At 43.3% G+C, this 25,988-nt stretch overlaps 1 protein-coding gene across 3 annotated transcripts in view; it reads left to right on the forward strand.

The window, feature by feature from the left end:
- The window catches only part of SLC36A4 (solute carrier family 36 member 4), a 246,519-nt gene extending 221,122 nt beyond the window's left edge, over positions 1 to 25,397 (forward strand). For 2 of the 3 annotated variants that reach the window (XM_075919368.1, XM_075919370.1), the window contains exon 11: positions 24,101 to 25,396. In XM_075919368.1, the coding sequence (XP_075775483.1) occupies positions 24,101 to 24,408 (308 nt within the window). In that variant the 3' untranslated portion in view covers positions 24,409 to 25,396. Of the gene's footprint in view, positions 1 to 24,100 lie in introns of all 3 variants that reach the window. The other variant, XM_075919369.1, reaches the window with a different exon arrangement.
- The last annotated feature ends 591 nt before the right edge of the window (positions 25,398 to 25,988 follow it).

The raw sequence follows: 25,988 nt of genomic DNA on the forward strand, positions 1-25,988 counted from the left end.
AGACTGGGAAGAGAGAGGGTGGGAGAGGGGAGGGCAACTAAAATGATCAGGGGTTGGGAACAGGTCCCCTATGAAGAGAGGCTAAAGAGACTGGGACTTTTCAGCTTAGAAAAGAGGAGACGGAGAGGGGACAGGATAGAGGTCTCTAAAAGCAGGAGTTGGGTGGAGAGGGTGCATACAGAAAAGTTCTTCATTAGTTCCCATAAAGAAGGACTAGAGGACACCAAAGGAAAGGAATGGGTAGCAGGCTTCAAACTAGTAACAGAAAGTTGTTCTTCACAAAGCAAAGAGTCAACCTGTGGAACTCCTTGCTGCAGGAGGCTGTGAAGGCTAGAACTAGAACAGAGTTTAAAGGGACGTGAGATCAAGTCATGGAGGTTGGGTCCATGGAGTGCTATTAGCCAGGGGATAGGAGTGGTGTCCCTGCCCAAGGTTTGTGGAAGGCTGGAGAGGGATGGCATGAGACAAATGGCTTGGTCACTGTCTTCGGTCCATCCCCTCCAGGGTACCTAGTGTTGGCCGCTGTCGGCAGACAGGCTACTGGGCTAGATGGACCTTTGGTCTGACCCAGGACGGCCATTGTAAGCTCAGGGCTCAGGGTCGGGGGTCTCAGTGGACCCCCTTGATTTTCAGGCACACCTGCACCTGGGTGGCCAGGCTGGCAGCTCTCCTGCCCTAGCCGACCACCTTCCTGTGCCTAGTGCGGAGATCATGGATGAGGTCCACGATGTCCGCACTAGACCAGGCGGGTGCCCGCCTCTTGCGGTCCGGGGCAAGCTCCCGGGAGCCGCCAGCCTGGTCCCGGGAAGAGGGGGAGGGCTGGGGGCATCAGGTGGGTGACTCGATCCGTGCCAGGTGCAGGGTCTGCTGGCTGGGTGCTGGCTGGCTGGGTGCTGGCAGGCTTGCACCTGGCACGGGCACTGTAGCCAGCCCGTGGCCCTTTAAGGGCTCCGGGGCCGGGAGGGGGGCAGACGAGTTTCCCTGGTGTTGGCCAGAGTGGCCACCAGGGAAACCTGGGGAGGGCTAGCCTCCCACTAGTTCGAATTAAGGGTCTACACAGCCCTTAATTCGAACTAGTAAGTTCGAACTAGGCTTAATCCTCGTGGAATGAGGATTACTTAGTTCGAACTAAGCGCTCCATTAGTTCGAATTAAATTTGAACTAATGGAGCGCTAGTGTAGCGCCTATGAAAGTTAGTTCGAACTAACGGACGTTAGTTCGAACTAACTTTGTAGTGTAGACATACCCTAACTTTTCTTTATCGGCCCTCTCCACACCACTCATGATTTTATAGACCTCTATCATATCCCCCCTCAGTCTCCTCTTTTCTAAACTGAAAAGTCCCAGTTGCTTTAACCAAGGCTCCTGCAGTGGCAGGGGATTGATTTCGTGAGGTGTGCCCAGATGATGGTAGAATACAGCAACATTTTGAGTTGTAAAGACTGTAAAGGAGTTATTCCTTTTAAAAATGCTAAATTGTCTCTTTGGTGATCTGTTAGATATGTTTATGGAGTACCTATTTTTGTTTTGTTTTGTTTTGTTTTAAGAGACATATAATAGATGTAAGGCTCCAGGGACTTTCTAAATACATTATCTTTTAAATCATCATTTTCAATGATTTGTGATCTTTGACCCTAATCCTGCGGTTGCAGTCACACAGCCACACCCATGTGCCTGAATGGAACCCCCTTGAATTCAATGAGAATCTCCTTGGACAAGGTTGTCTCACTTTCATGGATGCATTTGCGGTAATGCGGTCTTTCTTGGTATCTGAAAAGCAGGATAGAAACATAATTTTTTAAAGTTCATGAAGTGGCAGGAATTTGGCAGGAAGAAATGTGGATGGAAACCATTGAAACATGTTTCTGCTGACCAGCTGAAGAAATGTTCCTATCGGTTACTTTCCTTTTTGTAGAGTAAGAAAAATTCATAAACTTCATGAATCTGCTCTTCTGTCAACCACATCAGTCACAGGAACCATGATCCCAGTTAGTTGTACTTCGGATGCTCAAGCCTATGTCAGGCATCTTTGTGAAGACGTCTCATGTACTTAGGTTAGTAAATATCTGAGTACCCAGAGGCATCCCACAAAGTTCTCTGCATGTCAGTTGTGATTTTCTTGATTTTTGTCTAGTTTTAGAACAAATTCTTTATCTGATTTGAGTGTGTCCCTTTAAATGTTTGTAAATGTGGCTTGTTATGTAAGTCCCTTCTATTCCTAGTATATTCTTATTCTAAAAGTCACAAAAGTAACTAAAGCCAAGTTAGAAGAAAGTGCATGACCATTAATAAAAGACTTGACTTGGGGAATTTGAGGTATAGCCATGACCATTCAACACACAAAACTTATTCTCTTGTATTTTCTCTGTAGACCCGATCACTTACAACAATCCATATTTAAGTAATTTTAATTGGTGTCCTTGTGGAATTCATTGTAAAATATAAAACTGCATTTGGGAAAATCATTTTTGTTGTCATATGTTTAACATGTTTTTGCTGAACCAAACCACAGTAAATTACGTTTAATCATTAAATGTTATATATGTGGGGATCTTGATGTGACCCAAGCCCTTATCTTTGGTGGGGTTTTAACTACCAGTGTAACTTAAACAACATAAACGCTTATAATTTACAGTATTTCAAGCCAATTTGTTGCACTATTTATCTAAAATCGATGTGTAGACAGAGCCTAAGAATCATAGTTATTCTCATTTTCCTTTTTACATTTAGTCATCCTCAGTATATGTCTTGTGGTGCATTAATATGAAAGTCCTTCCATCACTGAAATGCTATTTTGGAAGTCCTATAGGAGGAGGGGGTTTTTAAGTGCTTAATGGATTTGGGAGCTCAAATCCCACTGAAAATCAGTGGGGCTTTTGAAAATCTTCACCATAGATGCTTATAAAGACAAAACTCCTTGCTTCTTCTTCTAAAGGCATTGAATTAAAATCCTGTTGAGCTTGTGTTTTCATTTAAAGAATTTTGTATTAGCTGCTTTTCCCATCAGTGTGATTATAGCTTTAATTCTCACCACTTTTCTCAAGCAAAAATGAAAAAAGACTGAGTCAAAACATTTCTCATTTAAAAAAGCCAAGTTAGAAAAAGAACAGTTTAAACTATACAAAAAAATGTAATACTTGATCTATTTAAAACACCCACACTGGAAATATGACTAGTTTTATAATACACAATATTCTCATACAAAGAGGTTAAACTATGCAATTTTCAGCATAGATGGCTTTTATTTCAGAGTAAGGCATACAACAAAGAAAACGACTTAATACAGTTTTTCTGAAGAAGAGAACATAGCTACTTATTGTGTAACATTCTGCACCTGAACTGAAACAAAATGTCAGCCATCATATAGGAGTCCCTTTAAATGGATGGTGACTATCAACATTTAAAGCTGCAATGCAATACACTCAAAACAGAATGGATAACAGTGTAAATGAAAAAATATATCCTATTCCAATCCAGAGTGGTGATGTGGGCTTATAAACTATTCCATGATTGTCCAGTTAGTTAATTGTAACTAATTAAATGTGACATAAATCTAATTGGCTAAACTGTTATTTTCTAATTTGGCTTACATGTTATGCATATTTCATAGCCAAGCAAAATAATATTGAAACTGGCATTTAGAAGTGTGCAGCATTGGTTTAACCCAAACGCCACTGTAGGGAAATACCATTCACAGCACAAGTAGTTGGAGTCTAGACTTCCAGTGTGACAAAATTTTTTTCCCTCCTGTCTTCCAGATTCCCCTATCTTTTACATCTTCCTATGTTCCCCACTGTTAAACATCGTAAAATTCAAACACTCATCAAATGTCACCATATTGTAAACAAACAGACCTAATTGTGTTTCCCTAAATGCAACGGTAAAATGGTCTTCTGGCAAATAATTGTAAGGCGGAGGCGCATATCACTCTACATAATACAGCCGAGAGATTGAAGGTGTTCACGGATTTGACCAAGGTTTGCCGATTGATAACATACAAGTAGCCAGACGAGCGATGAAATTTTTGGGAGTTAAAAGTACCAAAATAGTAAAGTGCTATAAAACTTAAAACAAAAATTGAGTTTTCTCCAAATTTCAGTTGTGTTAATGTACCCCCTAGACTTCTCTTGAGTATCTTAAGGATACTTGTACCACTGGTTGAGAAACACTTCTCTAGACAATGGTAACCAGTTGTGTCACAGTATATGAAGAAGAAGGATGTTAAGCCAGACTCACTGATCACTAAACCCTTGGATGCATTGGATCAGATGATACTGACAGACATATCCTCTTACTTTCCTAATGAGGCTATTACCCTATCTTCACTCCCTCTGCCTCATGACTGCCAGATTAAGGGGGGGAAGCTAGCCGGGAAACCGCCCGGGGCATCAACCTATGGAGGGCGCCTGAAGGCAGCTGTAAGGGGCGCCGCGCACCCAGCCGCGCAGCGCCCCTCAGAGCTGCCATCAGGCGCCGTGTGGCACCCGGCCCCATGGTGCCTGATGGCAGCTCTAAGGTGCGCAGTGCGCCAGGGGGCGGAGTTGTGCATTCGTCACACGCCCACTGCCCGAAGCACAGGAATGGCTTGAGCCGGCCCTGCCCCAGACAATACCAAGAAATCTTGCAGAGGATGGCAAGTGATTTGAAGAAGTTCCTGAATAACACAATTTCTTTCATGTCCTAGAGACAATTGGACCCAATTGGATAGTTTTCCCAGTAAAGGAGACTCTCATGGAACTTACTAGTATAATATAGAACATAGCTGCATTAGGTACGCCTCCCCCACCAAAAGACCTGAAACAATACTATGTCGCTGAGTGAAAGTGGCAGAATTTTTCTTTACCCATCCTCTACCACCATGCCCAACTTCTTGTACAAGCACAAGATCCAAGGAACACCCCAAGGACACCCTCGCAGACAAAGGTGCTAAATATTTTGATGTTCTGAGGAGAAAAATGTTCACATACCAGCCTCTCTTTTAGAATCACTGATTTCCAAGTACTGTTGGCAAAGTACAGTAAAACTCCATTGGTCCGGCATCCAATGCTCCAGCACTCCTGATGATCCGGCACCATCGGGAAGCCAGAAGTGCTCCAGGCAGCCAGACAATTGGAACTGCTCTGTGCCTGGCTTCCCCGATTCAGCCGCTGCTGAAACTGACCAGCAGCTGAATCACGGAAGCCGAGGGCAGAGCAGCTGGGGTGCTGCCGGGTTGGTCCCGTAGTGCTGCCCCTTGGGGCTGCGGGACCATCCTGGCAGCACCCCAGCTGCTCTTGGGGATGCCTAGGGCAAAGCAGCTGCGGTGCTGCTGGGTTGGTCTTGCAGCACCGAGGGGCGGTGCTACCGGACCAACCCAGCAGCACCCCAGCTGCTCTGCTGCAGGCATCCCAGATTCAGCCGCTGCTGAAACTGACCCCCACCCCATGCCCCAGACCCCTCATAGCCCCCTCTTCCGATAGTCCGGTATATCTGATAATCCAGCACCCCCTGGGTCCTAAAGGTGCCGGATTATCAGAAGTTTACTGTATGATTCTACAGACAATACCAAGTTCTTGGAGTATAAAGACAATCTTCCTCAGGAGGACAGTGCCAAAGATATTTTTAATGTATATAAACTCCAGGCAAAAACTTCACCCAAAGCTTCAGTCTGCATTGCCAATATCATGTCTAGCATTATAGCAACCAAAACATTAAGATGGGATGAATTGTAGCTTTGTTTTTTGGGGTTCCCCAGAGAGGTAGAGAACACCATTGAGGTTTCGCCCTTTGACAAAACTAAATTATTTAACAAAAAGACAAACAGTTGTGAGACCCCAAAGAGGAAACACCATAAATGGGTGTACAAACCAATGCCTCTTCCCCAGCCTTTCTGCCACTAACAGCCTTACAAACCACCTCACAAACGTCATAAGTTACAAAGATCAACTTGTGCAGCCCCATCCACTTCACCGTCTACCACTCAACTTCACCCCTGGGAAGTGTGAGAGTTGCAAACCACTGATGTCATCCCTACCTGTTTCCTGAACTTTTGGTGGTCACCTTTGCCTGCAGCTGGAGGGCTATAAAAATGGGTACCGGGTATCCACTTTGGCTATACTGTCCATAGAATCATAGAATACCGGAACTGGAAGGGACCTCAAGAGATGATCAAGTCCAGTCCTCCATGACCAAGCACTGTCTAGATCATCCCTGATAGATGTCTATCCAACCTGCTCTTAAATATCTCCAGTGATGAAGATTCCACAACCCTCCCAGGCAATTTATTCCAGTGTTTAACCAACCAGTTTTTCTCCATCTCCCAGCAAACCCACTTCCTAGTCCTTCCTGAGTGACCACTCTCACAAGAAGATCTTCCAACTATAGCCTTGAACAAAGTGCTATAATGTGAGTGCCACCTCAACATCAAAGGAATGAGTTCTGCTCCCAAGAAAAAGAAAGGACAGAGTCCCTTTCTCAACTTGTGTCAGCGAAATATTTTTTTGCAAATTTAAAATTCCTTCTATTCATGTTGACATCGGTAATTCCCTCCATGGAAGAAGACGCTTGACTCTTGACCTTAAAGATTCTTGCTTTCATGTGAACATTAGCCTGTCCTACAGAAGATTACTGAGGTTTCTGGTAGGACTGAAACACAAACTGTTTTGAACATTCCTGTTTGGCCTGGCAACAGCACTCTGGGTCTTCACAAATTTCTCAGTGGTGACTGCAGAGAGGAGCTAAAACACCTACACCATCTTCCCATACTTGGCAACTGGCTCCTAAAAGAGAGCTCTAGCTAGGAATTTCAGCTGGCAGTCTCATCTCTGTTCTGCCTCCTGGCATCTTTGCAAAATCTGTGTAAACTTGGAAAAGTGAATTCTGACTCCTGTGAAGACAACATATTTTTATAGACATGAACCTAGTCTTACAAATGCATACACCTCTCTGGACAGATTCCATGCCATGAGCAGTCTGATAAGACAAGTCACTCAGACTGAGAGTTACTGTTGAGATTTGTCTTTCCGTACTAAATCACATGACTTCTACATGCAACTGTTTGTGCGCAAAAACCTGTGGAGCATGCACACCTCAAGCGCAGTTTTGCACAAGTAATTTTACAGTAAATCAAAAGAACGGAGGGGATTTTGCGGTGTAGGTATTCTTCTTTCTATGAGGAAGAACTCCTTTTTGTCCAACTAGGTATATGTGAATGGGCAACAGGGGCTTTTTGAGCAAAAAGAGCCAATCAAAAAAAGCACAGGTGCTCTGGTGGCTATTCTGTGAATAGCAATCAGAGCTTTTGTGATGCACTTTTGTAGTATGGAGTGCTCTTGCGCAAGAAGCCTGCAGTATAGACGTAGCCTTACATAACACCATTTGCCTTCCAATGCCTAAAGGTCTGGCTTTGGTCTGCTTACTCACCAGACAGAAACAGCATGAATATCAAAGGGACATGCTGCGTCGGGGCTTTTCCTCACTTGGTAGATGAACCTGGAATCAATATGTGCTGGAATCCTTTTCCACACCTAACACAACAATAATTCTGGACCCATCCGTCATGGGCAGGGGAACCAATATGGGCGAACACATTATACAAGGTACGTGGACCCTCTCAAAAGGCCTTGAAGCATATCAATCTTTTGGAGCTAAGTAAAAGTAGTGTATCCCATCACTCCACCTGAAATTCCTAAGGGAACGGTGAGTTCCACATAAATCAGTGAATTCACTTAGTGGTTTTCTTCCCAAAGACTCATAAATCCAGTAGACAGAGGAGGGCTTCACTTTCTCAATGTCAATGAGCAGACTATTTCTTGCTATAACAGAATGAGCATGAGGACAAGCAGTATGTGCTCAGAAACACTCAGGCTACGTCTACACTGCAGGCTTCTTGCGCAAGAACTGTTTTGCACAAGAATTCTTGTGCAAAAGTTCTTGCGCAAGAGCGCGTCCACACTGCCATGTGTGTTTGCGCAAGAGATGTGCTTTTGCACAAGAGCGTCCATGGCAGTGTGGACGCTCTCTTGCGCAAGAAAGCTCTGATGGCCATTTTAGCTATAGGGGTTTCTTGCACAATAAATCCATGTTGCCTGACCACACTGCCTTCTTGCGCAAGAGCGCTTGTGCAAAAAGGCTTATTCCTCATGGGGAGAGGAATAATTCTTCCTCAAGAAGCCCTCTTTTCCAACGCTGTACTGTAAATTTACTTGTGCAAGAACGTGCATGCAGCGTAGACACTCTGCAAGTTTTTGCGCAAGAACAGCAAGAAAAGCCTGTAGTGTAGACATAGCCTTAGTGTTTTTGCCTGTGTCCTTCTTTGCTATCATTTAGTGCCTTTTCCTTTCCCCCAGATTTCGTGAGAACCCATTCATGGTTCTCAATCTTTTTTAAAACGCAGACCAGCAAACCCATTCACAAACTTTTGGTGGACTGGCAACATTTTATTTGCATATTATGCAAATAATAAATATGCAAATAAACTCTTGCCGATACACCTCTAGCAATTTGTTATACACACACAACCCCCATGCTGGACACACCCCTCCGCTCTGCAGGGCCCCTTCACCACACGTCTTCTGAGCCACTTTCTCTCTCCCCCTCCTCCCCATTGCCTCCCCCTCCACCTGTAGGGCTCAGCCTGGTGGGTGCTGGAGCTACCACTGCCCCTGGATCTGGTAGGCTCTGGCTTGGAGCAATCCTCCTCCTCCCCACCCGACCTTTGCTTTTTTGCTTTTTATCTTCCTGAAGCTGAAGAAGGGAAACGGGGTGGGGGACCAGCAGTGATCATCACTCCCCTCCCCTCTCAGGAGTGACGCCACCGTGCAGGCCCCGAGCGAGGAAGCCTGGAGGGAGGTGGGGACAAGGCTGAGATCTCACAGCATGAGCATTGGGAAAGCACATGCGTGACATCTAGGTGGGGGCTACTTGTTTGTTTGGACCATGCATGGGAGAGGTGGGGGCTTCCCAGCACCCCAGGCTCCCTTGCAGGTGTGCTGGAGGAAAGGGGGAAGGAGATACTACAACCAGACCCACTTTGCAGCTCAGCCACATGCTTCTCAGCCCCACCCCTAAACCTGTGCGAACAGCCAGCTTCAGCTGCGACAGCCACCATGGCCCAGCAGCCAGCGGTTCGCGGACCAGCACAGGTCCATGGACCAGCAGTTGGGAACTGCTGCACTAGAGCACAAGTTATTTAAGTAGCAACTCTTTAAAAAGCACGTATGCTGTACATTTGTAAGGTGGCAACATGGAGTTCCATCTTCACCTTCACACAGCATTTATGCTTTATTTCCTCTTCTGCAGATACAGCTTTTAGAACACCAATATAACAGATTAGTATAGATGTTCGTATTGCCTGCATCTTCACCCTTCTCCTCCCCCACTAACTAACCAGTCTCTGACATGTGAAATACACAAGGAGGAGCACTCAAGAGGCTACTTACCTGTAATTGTAAATTCTTAGAGATACGTGGTCCCTATTTGTCTTCCATTACTCACCTACTGCTTTGGATCATAACTGAATTTGTGATAAAGAAGGAACTGAAGAGATGGTGAGTCTGAATTTCCCCTGACTCAATCAGCACTGAGCATGAGGAGCCCCAGAGCACAGGTACAGACCACCAGACACAACGTGGAAGATTTTCTGGTCTCAGATGAGTGGAGTGCATGTGTACCCACATATGGAATACATACAGGAACCACATAACTTGAAGAATTTCCAGGTAAGTAACCTCCATTTATAGGGAATATAGAGAGAAGTTTAAAGAATCTGAATTTTGTTATTACAGTCTCTAGGGATAAATAAAAGATCTGAAATCAAGTGCTAAATTTCTTAATGGACCATTTAAAATTAATTTTAACACCTAAAGTATAGTATTGGTTTACTTGTCAATCCTCAGAAAATTCATTCTATACTCAGAGTAAATTGTAGGCTTTGCTGAATCCCTAGGAATAACTAACAGTATGAGCCAAAGGCTGTGAACAAGAGCAGGCCTGGTCTTGCCAAAATAACACACCAGATATTGGATAACCAAGCAAGCACATTCCTGATGTGAAAAGATAGTATAAGAGCACTAAGTTCTCAACTAACTACATAAACACATCCTAAAAAAATGGTACAGGAACACACTGACCCTTCATAAGATACGTATGAGATGACAGTATAGTGGAAAATTGATGTTTCATTTGAACTATCAGGTACAAGGATAAGGATGGTAACTAACCACATCAGGAGTATAATATGCAATGAGTTTGTATCAGTCTATAAACGGGGAAGTCATAGGAGGGGCATTTTTGTCCAGCTTAGAGACTCCCTTTTCTGACTGAGCTGGTCTATTGTCAGACGTACATGTGTCAGTGTACTTGTGGCTCCTATGGGGTGCTTGGCCTCTACTTCGTTGGCAATAAACCTGGCCAAGCTCTTTCACCACTGAAGAAAGCCTTTACTCCTTATCAGTAACACTGAGGTCAGCTGAATTATCATGTGGCACCATTTTTGGAGCAAAAGCTGCTGCAGCCACAACATTCCTGAGTATTTAGCATTCCCCAATTATCACTCCTAATGTCATTACCTCACATAAACTTCCCCTATTATCACCCCTATGTCATTACCTCACAGAAATTAACCTTCCCCCCTCACCTCCATTCTGTTCTAAAATTTGATTTGTCAATTTCACATGTTCATTTTTTTGATTGTATCACTTTGGTTTATATGGTTGTGCCGATTTTCTTCCACATATTGATCTGAGGAAGTGGGTCTGACCCACGAAAGCTACTCACCTAATAAACCATCTTGTTAGTCTTTAAAGTGCTACATAGTTTTGACTTAGCTTATAGTTTGGCTATGGAGCTACAGCCAGGGGTTAGTACCACCATATTGTGTGACAGACACTTAACAAAATTACTGGATGTGGTGATGGCTATAAGCAGAGGTTATGTCATTCAGTCATCATTCAACCCATAAAGTAGTGCTATCTATCAGAGGCAGCAACGAGAGGGGAGGTGGGGAGACAACACCACGGAGACGGTGCTGCAGGGAGCCAACATTTATGTCGGCTCCCCAAAGCACCAGCTCCCGCCTGCCCCCATCTCTGCCTCGTAGAGGGAACAAGGGGAAGTAGGTGGGTCTGCAGGAGCCGATACACATGGGGAGCTGGCTTTAAATCTGGCTCCCTGTGCATATTGGCTCCCACCAGCCCCCCTGACCCTCTGTGCTGCTGCCTCTCTATCAGAGGCAGCAGCATGTGGAGGCAGGCAGATTGGGTGCTCATGGGGAGCCTGCTTCAAGTGCCTTATGGGCACCAGCTCATGCTTCCCCCCCTCCTTGCTGCTTCTAAAACAGAGACAGCAATGGGGGGGAAGTGCAAGTAGTCGATAGGATTAACCAAAATGCCTAGGTTTATTGGTTAATCATTTACTCGATTATACTCTAACATCCCTAGTTCAATACTATTGTATTATACTAAATTGTTTGCATTACTGTACTGTCATAGTATAACGTATTTAATTTGGCAAATTGAAGTCTGTATTAACAAGTTGACATTTTTGAGAGTTTTGCATGATTGGCCCATTTCAGGTTGTATGTGCGTGGAAGGATCAAAACCTCTTTGAGACTTGGGGGCTACCTCTTCTTTCCCATGTGTGTACGCAGGTCTGTAGGCAGGGGAGAATGAATGTGTGTGTGTGTGTATAGGCAGAGAGAGGATGAGCACCTCCTTGCTGACCAGGGTGTATTGCTTACCCCATGTCTGGGACCAACGTGTTCTTCTCCCCAGTTTCTGCCTCTTATATAGGAGAACTCCCATCATGTCACAGGATGTGTCACTGTGATGAGGGCACGCCCCATTCCCAGGCAGAGGTTATCCCCAGGTGGGTGGGATCTGGTCTGACTCTTAACCAGGGCTGTGGGTGGGGGTCTGGCTCTAGCTGTGGGTTTGTTGTGAGCAAAGGTGTTGTGGAACAAATTCTTGAGGGTGAGCTCACCTATTGCATCTTCTATTGTTGGGAGACATGTGGCCATGGCTCTGCATCAGGCACGTTACCTCCATCTGCAGGTGCTGCCCCCATTCTCCGCAGCTCCCATTGGCCACAGTTCCCAGATGCAGCCAATGGGCTGGTTGGTCGGAAGCCATGGACTCAGCTGTTTGGGAGGAGGGACAGAGGCAGCATGCTGAGCCGTGCCCACCAACCTCCAAACTTTTACTGTGGACACTTGTGTATATATAGAGACATCTTGCCGAACCATGGCTACAACTGGTGTCTCCTAGTTACAACCTGGATGGATTAGCCCAGTGACCATTGGAATTGTCATGAAGGGATTGTGAGATTTACAGTGATATTTTGCCATAACACCACAATTTTATCCAGCAGTATAAAAGTGTTAACTTGTCAGGGTAGAAAAGATCTCACAATAACTGGTTGAATCCTGATTATGATCAGTGACTACAAGGAGTACAAAGAAAAATGTAATATTCAGCTGTATTTCCATGTCAGGTTATGCTTGAGAATCTGGAAGGAACCTTGTAAAGAGGGTGGTGAGGTGAGGTGGGGGCAATGTTGAAACTGAATGATTGTGAAGCAGGGAATGGTGGCATTGAGTAGTTGGAGAATGGGGAATCCCAAGAGCTGGGGAATGGTGAGATGCCATTAAAATGTTACCACTACTCTGGTTCCCATGTCTTCATAGAATCATAGAATACTAGGACTGAAAGGGACCTTGAGAGGTCATCGAGTCCAGTCCCCTGCCCCCATGGCAGGACCAAATACTGTCTAGACCATCCCTGATAGACATTTATCTAACCTACTCTTAAATATCTCTACAGATGGAGATTCCACAACCTCCCTGGGCAATTTATTCCAGTGTTTCACCACCCTGACAGTTAGGAACTTTTTCCTAATGTCCAACCTAAACCTCCCTTGCTGCAGTTTAAGCCCATTGCTTCTTGTTCTAGCCTCAGAGGCCAAGATGAATAAGTTTTCTCCCTCCTCCTTATGACACCCTTTTAGATGCCTGAAAACTGCTATCATGTCCCCCCTCAATCTTCTCTTTTCTAAACTAAACAAATCCAGTTCTTTCCAGCCTTCCTTCATAGCTCATATTCTCTAGACCTTTAATCATTCTTGTTGCTCTTCTCTGGGCCCTCTCCAATTTCTCCACATCCTTCTTGAAATGCGATGCCCAAAACTAGACACAATATTCCAACTGAGGCCTAACCAGTGCAGAGTAGAGCGGAAGAATGACTTCTCATGTCTTGCTCACAACACACCTGTTAATGCATCCCAGAATCATGTTTGCTTTTTTTGCAACAGCATCACACTGCTGGCTCATGTTCAGCTTGTGGTCCACTATAACCCCTAGATCCCTTTCTGTCATACTCCTTCCTAGACAGTCGCTTCCCATTCTGTATGTGTGAAACTGATTGTTCCTTCCTAAGTGGAACACTTTGCATTTCTCTTTATTAAACTTCATCCTGTTTACCTCAGACCATTTCTCCAATTTGTCCAGATCATTTTGAATTATGACCCTATCCTCCAGATTAGTCACAACCCCTCCCAGCTTGGTATCATCTGCAAACTTAATAAGCGTACTTTCTATGTCAATATCTAAATCGTTGATGAAGATATTGAACAGAGCTGGTCCCAAAACAGACCCCCTGCGGAATCCCACTTGTTATACCTTTCCAGTAGGATTGTGAACCATTAAAAACTACTTTCTGAATACGGTTATCCACCCAGTTATGTACCCACCTTATAATAGCCCCATCTAAGTTGTATTTGCCTAGTTTATTGATAAGAATATCATGCGAGACTGTATCAAACGCCTTGCTAAAGTCTAGGTATACCACATCCACCGCTTCTCCTTTATCCACAAGACTCATTATCCTATCAAAGAAAGCTATCAGATTGGTTTGACATGATTTGTTCTTTACAAATCCATGCTGGCTGTTCCCTATCACTTTGCCACCTTCCAAGTGTTTACAGATGATTTCCTTAATTACTTGCTCCATTATCTTCCCTGGCACAGAAGTTAAACTAATTGGTCTATAGTTTCCTGGGCTATTCTTATTTCCCTTTTTAGACATAGGCACTATATTTGCCCTTTTCCAGTCCTCTGGAATCTGTCCTGTCTCCCATGATTTTCCAAAGATGATAGCTAGAGGCTCAGATACCTCCTCTATCAGCTCCTTGAGTATAGGATGCATTGCATCAGGCCCTGATGACTTGCAGGCATCTAACTTTTCTAGGTGATTTTTAACTTGTTCTTTTTTTATTTTATCTTCTAAACCTACCCCCTTCCCACTAGCATTCACTATGTTAGGCATTCCTTCAGATTTCTCGGTGAAGACTGAAACAAAGAAGTCATTAAGCATCTCTGCCATTTCCAAGTTTCCTGTTACAGTTTCTCCCTCCTCACTAACCAGTGGACCTACCCTGCCCTTGGTCTTCCTCTTGCTTCTAATGTATTTTTAAAAAGTCTTCTTGTTTCCCTTTATTCCCTTAGCTAGTTTGAGCTCATGGTGTGCCTTTGCCTTTCTAATCTTGCCCCTGCATTCCTGTGTTATTTACCTATATTCATCCTTTGTAATTTGTCCTACGTTCCATTTTTTATATGACTCCTTTTTTATTTTTAGATCATGCAAGATCTCATGGCTAAGCCAAGGCGGTCTTTTGCCATATTTTCTATCTTTCCGACACAGCAGAATAGCTTGCTTTTGGGCCCTTAATAATGTTCCTTTGAAAAACTGCCAACTATCCTCAGCTGTTTTTCCCCTCAGTCTCGATTCCCATGGGACCTTACCTATCAGCTTTCTGAGCTTACCAAAATACGCCTTCTGGAAATCCATTGTCTCTATTTTGCTGTTCTCCCTTCTACCGTTTCTTAGACTTGTAAACTCTATGTTTTCATGATCACTTTCACTCAAGCTGCCTTCCACTTTCAAATTCTCAACCAGTTCCTCCCTATTTGTTAGTTTCAAATCTAGAACAGCTTCCCCCGGTAGCTTTTTCAACCTTCTGAAATAAAAAGTTGTCTCCAATTCAGTCTAAGAACTTATTGGATAGTCTTTGCCCCCACTGTGTTATTTTCCCAACATATATCTGGATAGTTGAAGTTTCCCATCACCACAAAATCTTGGGCTTTGGATTATATTATTAGTTGTTTTAAAAAAAAGCCTCATCCACTTCTTCCACCTGGGTAGGTGGCCTGTAGTTACTTCTAGCATGACATCACCCTTGTTTTTAATCCCTTTTAGCCTAACCCAGAGACTCTCAACACTTCCGTCTCCTATGTACATCTCCACCTCATTCCAAGTGTGTTCATTTTTAATATATAAGGCCACACCTCCTCCTTTTTTTCCCTGTCTATCCTTCCTGAGCAAGCTGTACCCTTCTATACAAACATTCCAATCATGTGTATTATCCCACCAAGTTTCTGTGATGCCAATAATGTCATAATTGTACTTATTTATTAGCACTTCCAGTTCTTCCTGCTTATTACCCATACTTCTCGCATTTGTTTATAGGCATCTAAGATACTGATTTGACCTTGCCTCCCAATTTAACCCTGATCTTCCTTTTTCTCTGCCATTATAGCCCACGCTCCCTCCCATTGCCGAGCCATCTCCTAGGTCTCAATGTTCTCCACTTACGTGTGGGCTTTGCTCACCTGTTCCTGTCGAACTTAGTTTAAAGCCCTCCTCACTAGGTTAGCCAGTCTGTGTCCAAATAGGGTCTTCCCCCTCCTCGAAAGGTGAACGCCATCTCTGCCTAGCAGTCCTTCCTGGAATAGCATCTCGTGGTCGAGGAAGCCAAAGCCCTCCTTGCGACACCATCTTTGCAGCCAGGCATTCACCTCCAGGATGCACCTGTCTCTGCCTGGGCCCCTACCTTCAACAGGAACGATTGAAGAGAATGCCATCTTCGCTCCAGACTCCTTCACCCGTACTTCCAGAGCCCCGTAGTCACTCTTGATCCGCTCCGTGTCACACCTCGCAGTATCATTTGTGTCCACATGGATGAATAGCATAGGGTAGTAGTCAGAGGGCCGGATAATCCTCAACAATGCCTCCGTAACATCTTGGATACAGGCCCCCGGCAGACAGCATACCTCCCCCAGGTCTTAAACCCCTGGTAAACGATTCCTTACTTATAGTCAGATTCTCAAGCACTGTGCCATGTCTTACTGCATAAATGTTGAATATATTATTTACACTGGTATGTGTTTGTAGCTTATTCATGTCAAGTAAAGTTTACTGACAAGGTGGCTTTTGCCAAGAATCTGATTACACAGGTCACAGCCTGAAGTCACTAGAAGAAAATGTCTTTTCGTTTCATATTGAAATGAAAATGTAGCTGTTACCAAAGACAGACAGTTCTTCATTTGCAGCCCTTAGCAATTGGAGGAGTTTAGCTTCTGCCTTATCCCAGGTATTACTCTAGCTTTAAAAATATTATTTGGTTTTGTGCCAGCAGGAATACTGCATTTTTTGAAAATACACTGGGAAAGACCTGTCTTTAATAAATTAGTGCTGACTTTCAATTTAATATCAGAAAAAATGAAACAGAGAGGTAATAACTCTGTGTTGCATTGACCACATGCAAGCAGTACAAATATAACCTTCGGTATCTTCTGCTTGCTGGGGCACATACTGATTTGACAGGACATTTTCAATAGTAGACGATGACTTTTGGCAAGTTTCATAGTCTTCTGCAACAAATCAGCAAAATATTTTTAGTAGTTTTGCTAAATGTTGTCAGCATTGTGCTGATCACATTCAAATCATGGACATAAAATCCCAGCAGGCATGTTTCATGACTCAGAGAGCTCAATTTGTTTATCTTAACAAAGAGAAGGTGAAGAGGTGATGAATTAGTCTGTAAGTACCTTCCTGGTGAACAAATGTAGAGAGAGAGGTAACACTATCCATTGTCCAGAAGCAGAAACCAGGCAGACGGAGACTAGAAATAAGACCTACATTTTAAACAAAATAATAAACCACTGGAACAACTTACCGAGGATTGTTGTGGACATTCCATGATGGACAATTTTAAAATCAAGATCAGATGAGTTTCCACAAGATATACTCAAGGAATTATTAGATTGTCACAATGGTTCCTTCTGACACTGGGATCTACAAATCTCTATACATGAAACGCTCCTTACAGTTTCTGCTTTGTTGTCTCATACTAAGATATTGAATGTCAAATCATTTTGAAGAGGTACAACTCAAATTGTTCTTATTGATTGTTTCATTGTTTGTATTACAGTAGATTTGGAAGCCCCAACTAAGATCAGGGCTCATAGTATTTGTAAGTGCTTAGCACAGAGAAGGGGACAGTCACTTATCTGAAGATCTTATGCTGTAACTAGAAAAGACAAACAAAGAACAGGAGAAAGAAAATACTACTTACATTGCAGATGGGGAACTGCAGTTCAGAGACACTAAGGGTATGTCTACACTATCCCCCTAGTTCGACTAGGGGTGGGTAATGTAGTCATACGGAGTTGCAAATGAAGCCCAGGATTTGAATTTCCCAGGCTTCATTTGCATAAAGCCAGCCAGTGCCATTTTTAAATGCCGGCTAGGTCGGACCCCGTGCCGCGTGTAGCCGTATGGCACAGGGTTCGACCTAGCCGGCATTTAAAAATGGTGCCGGCCGGGTTTATGCAAATGAAGCCCGGGAAATTCAAATCCCGGGCTTCATTTGCAACTCCGTATGACTACATTACCCCCCTCCCAGTTCGAACTAGGGGGGGTAGTGTAGACATACCCTCTGTGACTTATCGAAGGTCCCAAGGAAAATCCATACGGGAGGGAGGGAGGGATAACACTCACATATCCAAACTCCCACTTCTGGGCCCTAACCATGGGACTCTTTCCTCTCCATTTTTTAAAAACAAGCACATCATTGTTTTTCCAGGTGCTTTACATTGCTGAAGTGCTGTACTCTCATTAGTTGATCTCATTAACATAACTATATGCTATTTATTTATCACACTGTTTACATTTCTTCTCAATCCAAAACTTTACAGAATATATGCTTTCAGATACATGTCTGTAACATAAGTGGTCACACAAGCTTCCAATGTAGTCCTCAATGTATGTGGTGTGCCGTTGGCATTTATTGTTTGCTTATTACTCCCATAATTGAATCCCTGTCCATCCTTCTTTCTGCTCTGGGATGTGCAGCTGGATTCTTTTTTAATCCTTAGGATACTAGGGATAGGCATGGCCCTCCGCTAGGAGAGAGAGAACCCTTCAGTGATCATGCCTCTTTCTCCTAGAGATCACCAAGGAAAGTGCCTGACTTGTGCAAAAAAGAATATGGAGCCGCTCAGTCTGTACTCTTGTCCATACAGGGAGCCTTCCAGAGGCAGTAAATTGTCTATCACCGTGTATCTGGAAGAGGTTTTTAATACTACACATATTTGATGAATCTGTTCACAGCCTTGTATTTAATTGTCCAGATAAGCCTGCTTGTATTGGATGAAAAGAGAGAAATATTTTTTCCTACTGAACTCAGTGAAATTCACTACATGGGGACAGGAAATCCCTCCATAATTAACACTGCCTTTTAAATTGGCTGGCCTGTAGGAGGGAGAGAAATTGGTTAAGATAACCCAAATATAACTAGGAATGGAACAGAATGAAGTTAAGCAAAGGAAAATTTTCCACTAGAGAGAGCTCTCCTTTATAAAAAAAAAAAGAACTATTCTACATTAATATTCCAAAACCCCACAAGAGTGTTACTGCAGTGTTGGAACAGCAGTGCAGAATCCTATTATAACTCCTGAAAGAAGTTAGAATGCAGAATTCACCATGGAAGTGATAGGGTCCAATCCTAGTCATTTCTATGAGAAACAGTACAGATCGAACTTCCCCAGCACCCTCAGGACCTGAGTGGTCTTGAACCACAGAATTTACCAGAGAAGGGAAGGTCAAGGCTACCTACCCGGATATAGGGTTCTGCTCCTGGCTGGGGCTCTGCTGCATACCACCTGTCCCACTGCCTCTAGCTCCCCCCCACTGAACTAAGCTGCGCACTTAGGTGCTGGCCCCATTGACTCCAACTTTGGTCAAGGCTGCGCTCTCCACCTTGTCAGCCCGAGCTGCAGCTGCACTCCTGGCTACTAGCCCCACTGCCTCCAGCCCTGGCTGTGGTCTGTACTCCTGGCTGTCAGCCCTATCCAGGGCTGTGTTGCCCACCCCCCACCACCAGCCCAGCCAGGGCTGCATTCTGAACTTGTCCAGTCTGGACTCTCTGGTCCAGCAATATCTGTGGTCTGATGTTGCCGGACCTGAGAGTCCTGGATTTTAGAGATTCAACCTGTAGAACCTCAGAGTTACAATTTGACTGATCAACCACTCACCTAATTTGGAACCAAAAGTACTCCATCAGGAAGTAGCAGAGATAAAAACTAAATGAAGTACAGCACAGATCTGTGTTAAATGTAAACATCTGAAAAAAGGAGGAAAGTTTATAAAGAAAACATTTGACACGGTAAGAAAATAGTTTCTGTGCTTGTTTCATTTAAATTAAGATGGTTAGAAGAAGCATTCACCTTCTGCATAGTAAAGTTTCAAAGCTTTATTAAATCAACATTAAGTTGTAAACTTTTGAAAGGATAACCATAATGTTTTGTTCAGAGTTATGAACAGTCTCCATTCCTGAAAAGTTCATAATTTTGAGGTCCTACTGTTCTTCTGTTCAGCTTAATTCCTTAGGAGCCAGAAGCTGATTTCATAGCATCTCAAATGCAAAAGACCTTTTCATGTGACTATTACAGGATTTCCTACTTTCAATATAGCACATGTTGATAGAATATTGTGAAGACCAAGAATGAAACAAGGTGCAAAAAAGAACTAACATGATGAGTTAATGAAGGATAGCTCCATCAGTTGCTATTATCCGGGAAAGACAGGAATAGTGTCCCCAGCCTCTGTTTTCCAGAGGCTAGGAATGGACAACAGAGAATAGATCACTTGGGGTATGTCTACACTACCCTCCTAATTCGAACTAGGAGGGTAATGTAGGCATACCGCACTTGCAAATGAAGCCCGGGATTTGAATTTCCCGGGCTTCATTTGCATGAAGCCGGCCGGCGCCATTTTTAAATGCCGACTAGTTCGAACCCCGTGCCGTGCGGCTACACGCGGCACGGAGTAGCTAGTTCAGATTAGGAACTAATCGAAGCCTAATCCGAACTAGCTACTCCGTGCCGCGTGTAGCCGCGCGGCACGGGGTTCGAACTAGCTGGCATTTAACAATGGCGCCGGCCGGCTTCATGCAAATGAAGCCCGGGAAATTCAAATTCCAGGCTTCATTTGCAATTGCGGATGAGTATATTACCCCCGCTAGTTCGAACTGGCGGGGTAGTGTAGACATACCCTAAGTGTACCTCACAGCAGCTAGTCACAGGTGTCTTATTTTAATATATTTTATTCCACATATATGGACTGCTTAAAATATATGTATATATGGTGTGTGTGTGTGTGTGTGTGTGAGAGAGAGAGAAAATCACACACTGTGTGTTTTGTTTTTATTGATGGTGTACATCAATGACACACTACCTCAACATAAGAACATTCAACCCACCCAAGGATAGAAAATATTAGAGGGAACACTGTTAGATGGAGTTTTGGTTGACCCACTATGGCCATTCTTATGTAAAATTCCTAGACTTTCCCAAAGAGAATACTTTGCATATCTGATGCAATATCTTAACAAGGTTCTGAACTTTTCTTGAGTCCTCATTGTTTTATTTTCAATATCCTACAAAGTCCTAGGCAGTCACAGTTTGGCATTGATCCTGCCACCTTTGGATTACAACGAAAATTTGAAGTCTGGATAATTCTTAGGCATTTCATAGTTGTCAGTGGAGTTGTTGGCTTTCATGCACAAGAATTTTGAGGTTGATATAAAATAGAACTATTATCCAAACAGTCCTGGATTAAGTTTTGATTTAGCATTATCTAATTCAAAGTACACCTATCCCTACCCCCATTTTCTGCCTATCTCCAGTCTAGAGGAGCCATTACAATATATATTTTTATGTTATGTATTTCTGTTTTAAAAAACTAAATCTTTCTGTATTTTTAACCAAGGAAAACATTTTCAAACATTGCAATTTAATATAACTAATGAATAATTCTCTTTAATTGTCACCACTTATGTTAAACTGTAAGAGATCTATTATAGAAATTAAAGAATCCATATTTAATGAGTACACCCACTACATCTATGTAACGAGCAAGATAATAAATCTGCAGCTCTCTCCATTTCTTCAGTCTTCAACAGATTCATTAACAGTGAGTTTTACCATTCAGCACAAACATTTCAATGTCAGTTTTTGATAACTTTAATGTTATGTAATACCATAGAAAGATCACGAATGGTTACCAATCCAGGCGCGAGGAGCCAGTTCTACATTGTTTGCGTCTTTATTGAATTAAGTGGGAATTTCAGCTGCACAAGAAATAAAGAGTTAATTTAAATTAAGTTAATTTAAACTAAAAACTTAAGTCTTCTCAGGCATTGAGAACAACAGGTTATGCTGCATAACTACTTACCTCATTAGGATAGTTTTCAGTATGGAAGCCACCTGCACTTACATGCTCTACTATTCTCACAGACTCATAATTTAAAATAGATATTATAGTTATCCTCAGCACAAAACTTGTGGCTTTTCTGCACAACCAGAAGGTTGCTGGCTCCTCTAGCCCCATGCCACGAAAGCCATCCACTCCTAAACAGGGGAAATTATTTCATGCCAAGAAGCTGATAATTAACAACCTTACTTTATTTAACAGCCTTACCTGCATTTTGGTGTTCCTAAGGTTCTCTCTTGGACCACTATCTTTGCCCCAAGTTCCCTCTGGACAGAATGTCATTGTGTCCCCTTTTCATCCTTGTGGGATTCGCAAACTACAGCTGCCATAAGAAATCAGTGTCATTTACCCTGCAGCTAACTTGTTAATGGGGTGGGACAGTAGCAGAGCCCTCTAATACTCTGAAGGCTCACAAATCCAACCTTTGTTGCATAGGGAATCTAGAGATGCTGCCTTTAATAATAAAAGGGCATAATCCTTTTCTGAAACTTCTTGAGGTCTTTGCTGTGATGCTAATATCATTCAGTGGTAAGTGCCACAAGTTAATTATGATACATGAATTACATTTCATTTAGAAAGTTGCCTTTTTAATTTCAGCTGTGCTCAGAATTCAAGCCATATGCCCAAACTGACCTACACCCAGGATATTAAGTCTACAAAACTTGTAAGGTTCCATTTGAAATCAAAATGTTACTTGTCAGGCTGAGGAAAGGTCATATTGGTATACACTTACGGTAATTAGGTTTTCCTTCACTTGCTACATAAAGATATCTTCATTCCAATCTTTGAACTATTGGTTGAGGATGATGGTAGTTGGGGGAATATGTGGAGCAATATAAAAATGAAGAACAAAAAAATGTTTTGTGCATGATTTCTGTCAGACTGGAGATTTTCATTCTGTGTTTCCTCTTTCACTTTATTCCATTTAGCAATTCCAAGGAAGCAGCTGGCATGAATGTCTGTGCTAATCTCTGCCAGCCAGAAAGGAATGCATTTGTGAAGGGAGAAGTCATCTGTTCCCCACCACTCACTGGGGATTAGATTGGAGCCTCTGCTCAAGTGTTTTATAATGCAGACGTGAAATCATTATGTGACTGTGGCGGGCTCCTCCTGCCTGACTCTCCCTCAGGACCTCTTAAGTCCAAGGCCCTCCAGCCTGAGTCTGAAACACAGTTTAGGGTTGTAGCGGGGACACACCCCAGGTAGGGGGACCCAGGCCCACTCTACTCCACCAGGGCCCTGTGAGTGACCGGATAGCAGGTCACTCCCTCAGTGGGGCAATCCAGCCAAAACGCGCTGAGGTTCTCGGGGCAGGAGAGGTGGTTCCTGCCCCTGTCCTGGGCCACTTCCTACCTGGTTCACTGGGGTTCCTTCCCATGTACTTGTCCAGCTTGCTGCGGCCTCTGGGCCGGTGTCTCCTCGGCGGGCGGTCTCTGGGGTGCACTAGCTCACCTCTGCGTCCCCACCAGCCTCTTCTGGAGTCTCTAGTGACCGCGGTGCAGAAGCTCCCTTCACTGGTCCTTCTCCTCCAGCTGCCACCCCAGACTGAGTCCTTCCCCAGGATTTTATGGTGGAGCTACAGCCCGGGCATGCTCGGTAGGGCTGTGGGGGAGGGGCCTCTGCAGCCAGGTAACTCTGGCTGGGCCTTGCAGGCTCAGTGCAGGGCTGCCTTGCCCCGTCACAGTGACACACTTGTGTGACTCTAAATCATGACTAGGACATCTCAGTTAGAGTTTCCAGTCAAAAGCATTAAAAACATCAGAGGCCTGGTTCTTTTGTAACAAAGATTTCAGTTTGTAGACTTCTGTAGAATTGGCTCTAAGACTAACCATCTGGAAGGTTCAATAGTTCCTGTTTCTAACTGTGTTTGTCTGTACTGGACTATTTGTCTGGTAAATTAGTCACCTGTCAGAGGCATTTTACAAACTGGACAGTCTTAGTAGTTGATTTTTTTTGAAGTCAGATGTCCAAATAAGCTAGGACTGCAGTGCTCATTGGACTTCCCAAATGATCAGGAAGTTGTACATACATTTGGGTGAATTTTAAATTATTTCTTAATATGGATATCATCTACCAAGACCTCAAATTGGATGTAATTTGTCGGATGTGGAAGAGATGTTTTGTTCAATATAACCTTCCCTCCCCAATGCAAAGCCTGTCTCGTCTCACCCTATCATTCTTATGAGGAATATGACTATAAAAATGTCATCATGCAATTTCAGGTCTCTTGCTTAGTCCACATGTACAAAAAACAGATTTTGGTTTGCTCTGCCAGCTCTGCAAATTCACTTTGAGATCTGAAAATCAAGTTGGGTACTTTACATTAGCACTAAAACTTATCAAGTCAGAAATAAGAGAATTTGTCTCTTTTAATGCTCACGACTTTCCTTATTTGTTAGTAAAGTCTGGGGTTCTACCTAGATTAGAATTAGAAATGAGTGAGAACTTGCTCAGTATTTCTTAGATTGTAATGAGGATGCTGAATTTAAGATAAAAGTGCTTGTTGTCTCTTTCAGGTGCTGTAGCAGTCTTGATCCCTCGCCTAGATCTGGTGATTTCCTTTGTCGGAGCCGTAAGCAGCAGCACTTTGGCATTGATCCTACCACCTTTGGTAGAAATCCTCACATTTTACAAGGAAAACTTAAGTGTGTGTATAATAGTTAAAGACATCTTTATAGCTGTCATTGGAGTCATTGGCTTTTTAACGGGGACATATGTGACAGTTGAAGAGATCATTTATCCTACTTCTACCATCTTAGTTAATGCAACGGAGAGCACCTTTGAAGATTTGAACACTACAAACTTGGTGACTGGTTTTAATTAATGAAGAGAGAACCAAAAATCATTTTGTTCCTGGTTGTGGTTTCTGATTAGGAACAAAAGATCATGATAGAGCCTGAAGTTGGAAGTCTGGGCCATATTCAAATGAACTGAAAAGTTAATTTCTGAAAAATAATACACCTCTTTCCTCTTCTATATTTTTCTCCGTTTGCCCATTCTGTAACAACCACAGACCAGATCTCTGTGTGAAGTCTCTCAAGCCATCTCAGCTGTATCTAGAGAAGGAAAGGACTGGTTTAAGTGTCGATGTGGAAAGTATTTATATATGAATTGCACATGCAACCAAATGTCATTCATCAGAAAAATAAAATGCCTACTAAGAGGAGTGAAACCCACCATGCTTCACACCAGCACCATGATGCCTATATACTGCTTCCATCTCATTAAAGGGGCTAAGTGGAACTTAAGTAGTGGATAGACCTGCTGGTTCTCAATGAAGAGGTGAATTTCTCCCCAGTGGATAATAGCTACTTTCTATATAGCTTGGATTGTTAGTAATGTTTCCAGGGACCTGTAGACTTACTACCTGGAAGTACTTAAAAAACAACAAATAGTCTGGTAGCACTTTAAAGACTAACACCTATAGGTGCTTTGCTCTAATTACTGGGCACTAGTATGTCTTAAATCAATATGGTTTTGAGAAATTATTATGACTGTTCTTGCAGTCTTTTCACACTGGCATCTGTGCGAGATCTAAAGACATAAAATCTTCAGGGTTGAGGTCATAATGCTTAGCACGTGTTCTGCAGAACACCAGTGTCAGTAGTTTATGTGCCATTAGGCATGAGGTCACTTTTTAATGAAATCTAGACTGATAACAAGCACTTTACCTGAAGCTCCTTCATTCCAGTTCTGCAAACTGCTCTGTATGGGCAAACCCATACTCTTGGGAAGAACTCAGGGCATGTCTACACTGCCACCCTAGTTCGAACTAGGGTGGCTAATGTAGGCATTCGAAGTTGCAAATGAAGCCCGGGATTTAAATATCCCAGCCTCATTTGCATTTTGCCAGGCTCCACCATTTTTAAATCCCCCTTAGTGCGGACTCCGTGCCCGCGGCTACACGCGGCACGGAGTAGGTAGTTTGAAATAGGCTCTCTAATTCGAACTACCTTTACTCCTCATGGAATGAGGTGTACCGGTAGTTAGAATTAGAGAGCCTAATTCGAACTACTTATTCCGTGCCACGTGTAGCCGCGGGCACGGAGTTCGCACTAAGGGAGATTTAAAAATGGCGGCGCCCGGCAAGATGCAAATGAAGCCCGGGATACTTAAATCCCGGGCTTCATTTGCAACTTCAGATGCCTACATTAGCCACCCTAGTTCGAACGAGGGTGGCAGTGTAGACATACCCTCAGTGATCTCACTGGGGCTTTCTGCAGACTCATGGGGCTGACTATGCAGAGCAGCTTGCAGGATCAGGGCCTTAGTTGTGACATTTTAAGTCATAGAGCAAGTCATTTTTAAAACCTGCTGGTTTATGCCCATTAGATTTCATATGTATTGTCATAGAATGTCATCAGAAAAAAATTACTCTTTACTGATGCAGAAGTAGATAAAGTG

Source organism: Pelodiscus sinensis, chromosome 1, assembly GCF_049634645.1.
Source record: "Pelodiscus sinensis isolate JC-2024 chromosome 1, ASM4963464v1, whole genome shotgun sequence".
NCBI classification, from domain to species: Eukaryota; Metazoa; Chordata; order Testudines; family Trionychidae; genus Pelodiscus; species Pelodiscus sinensis.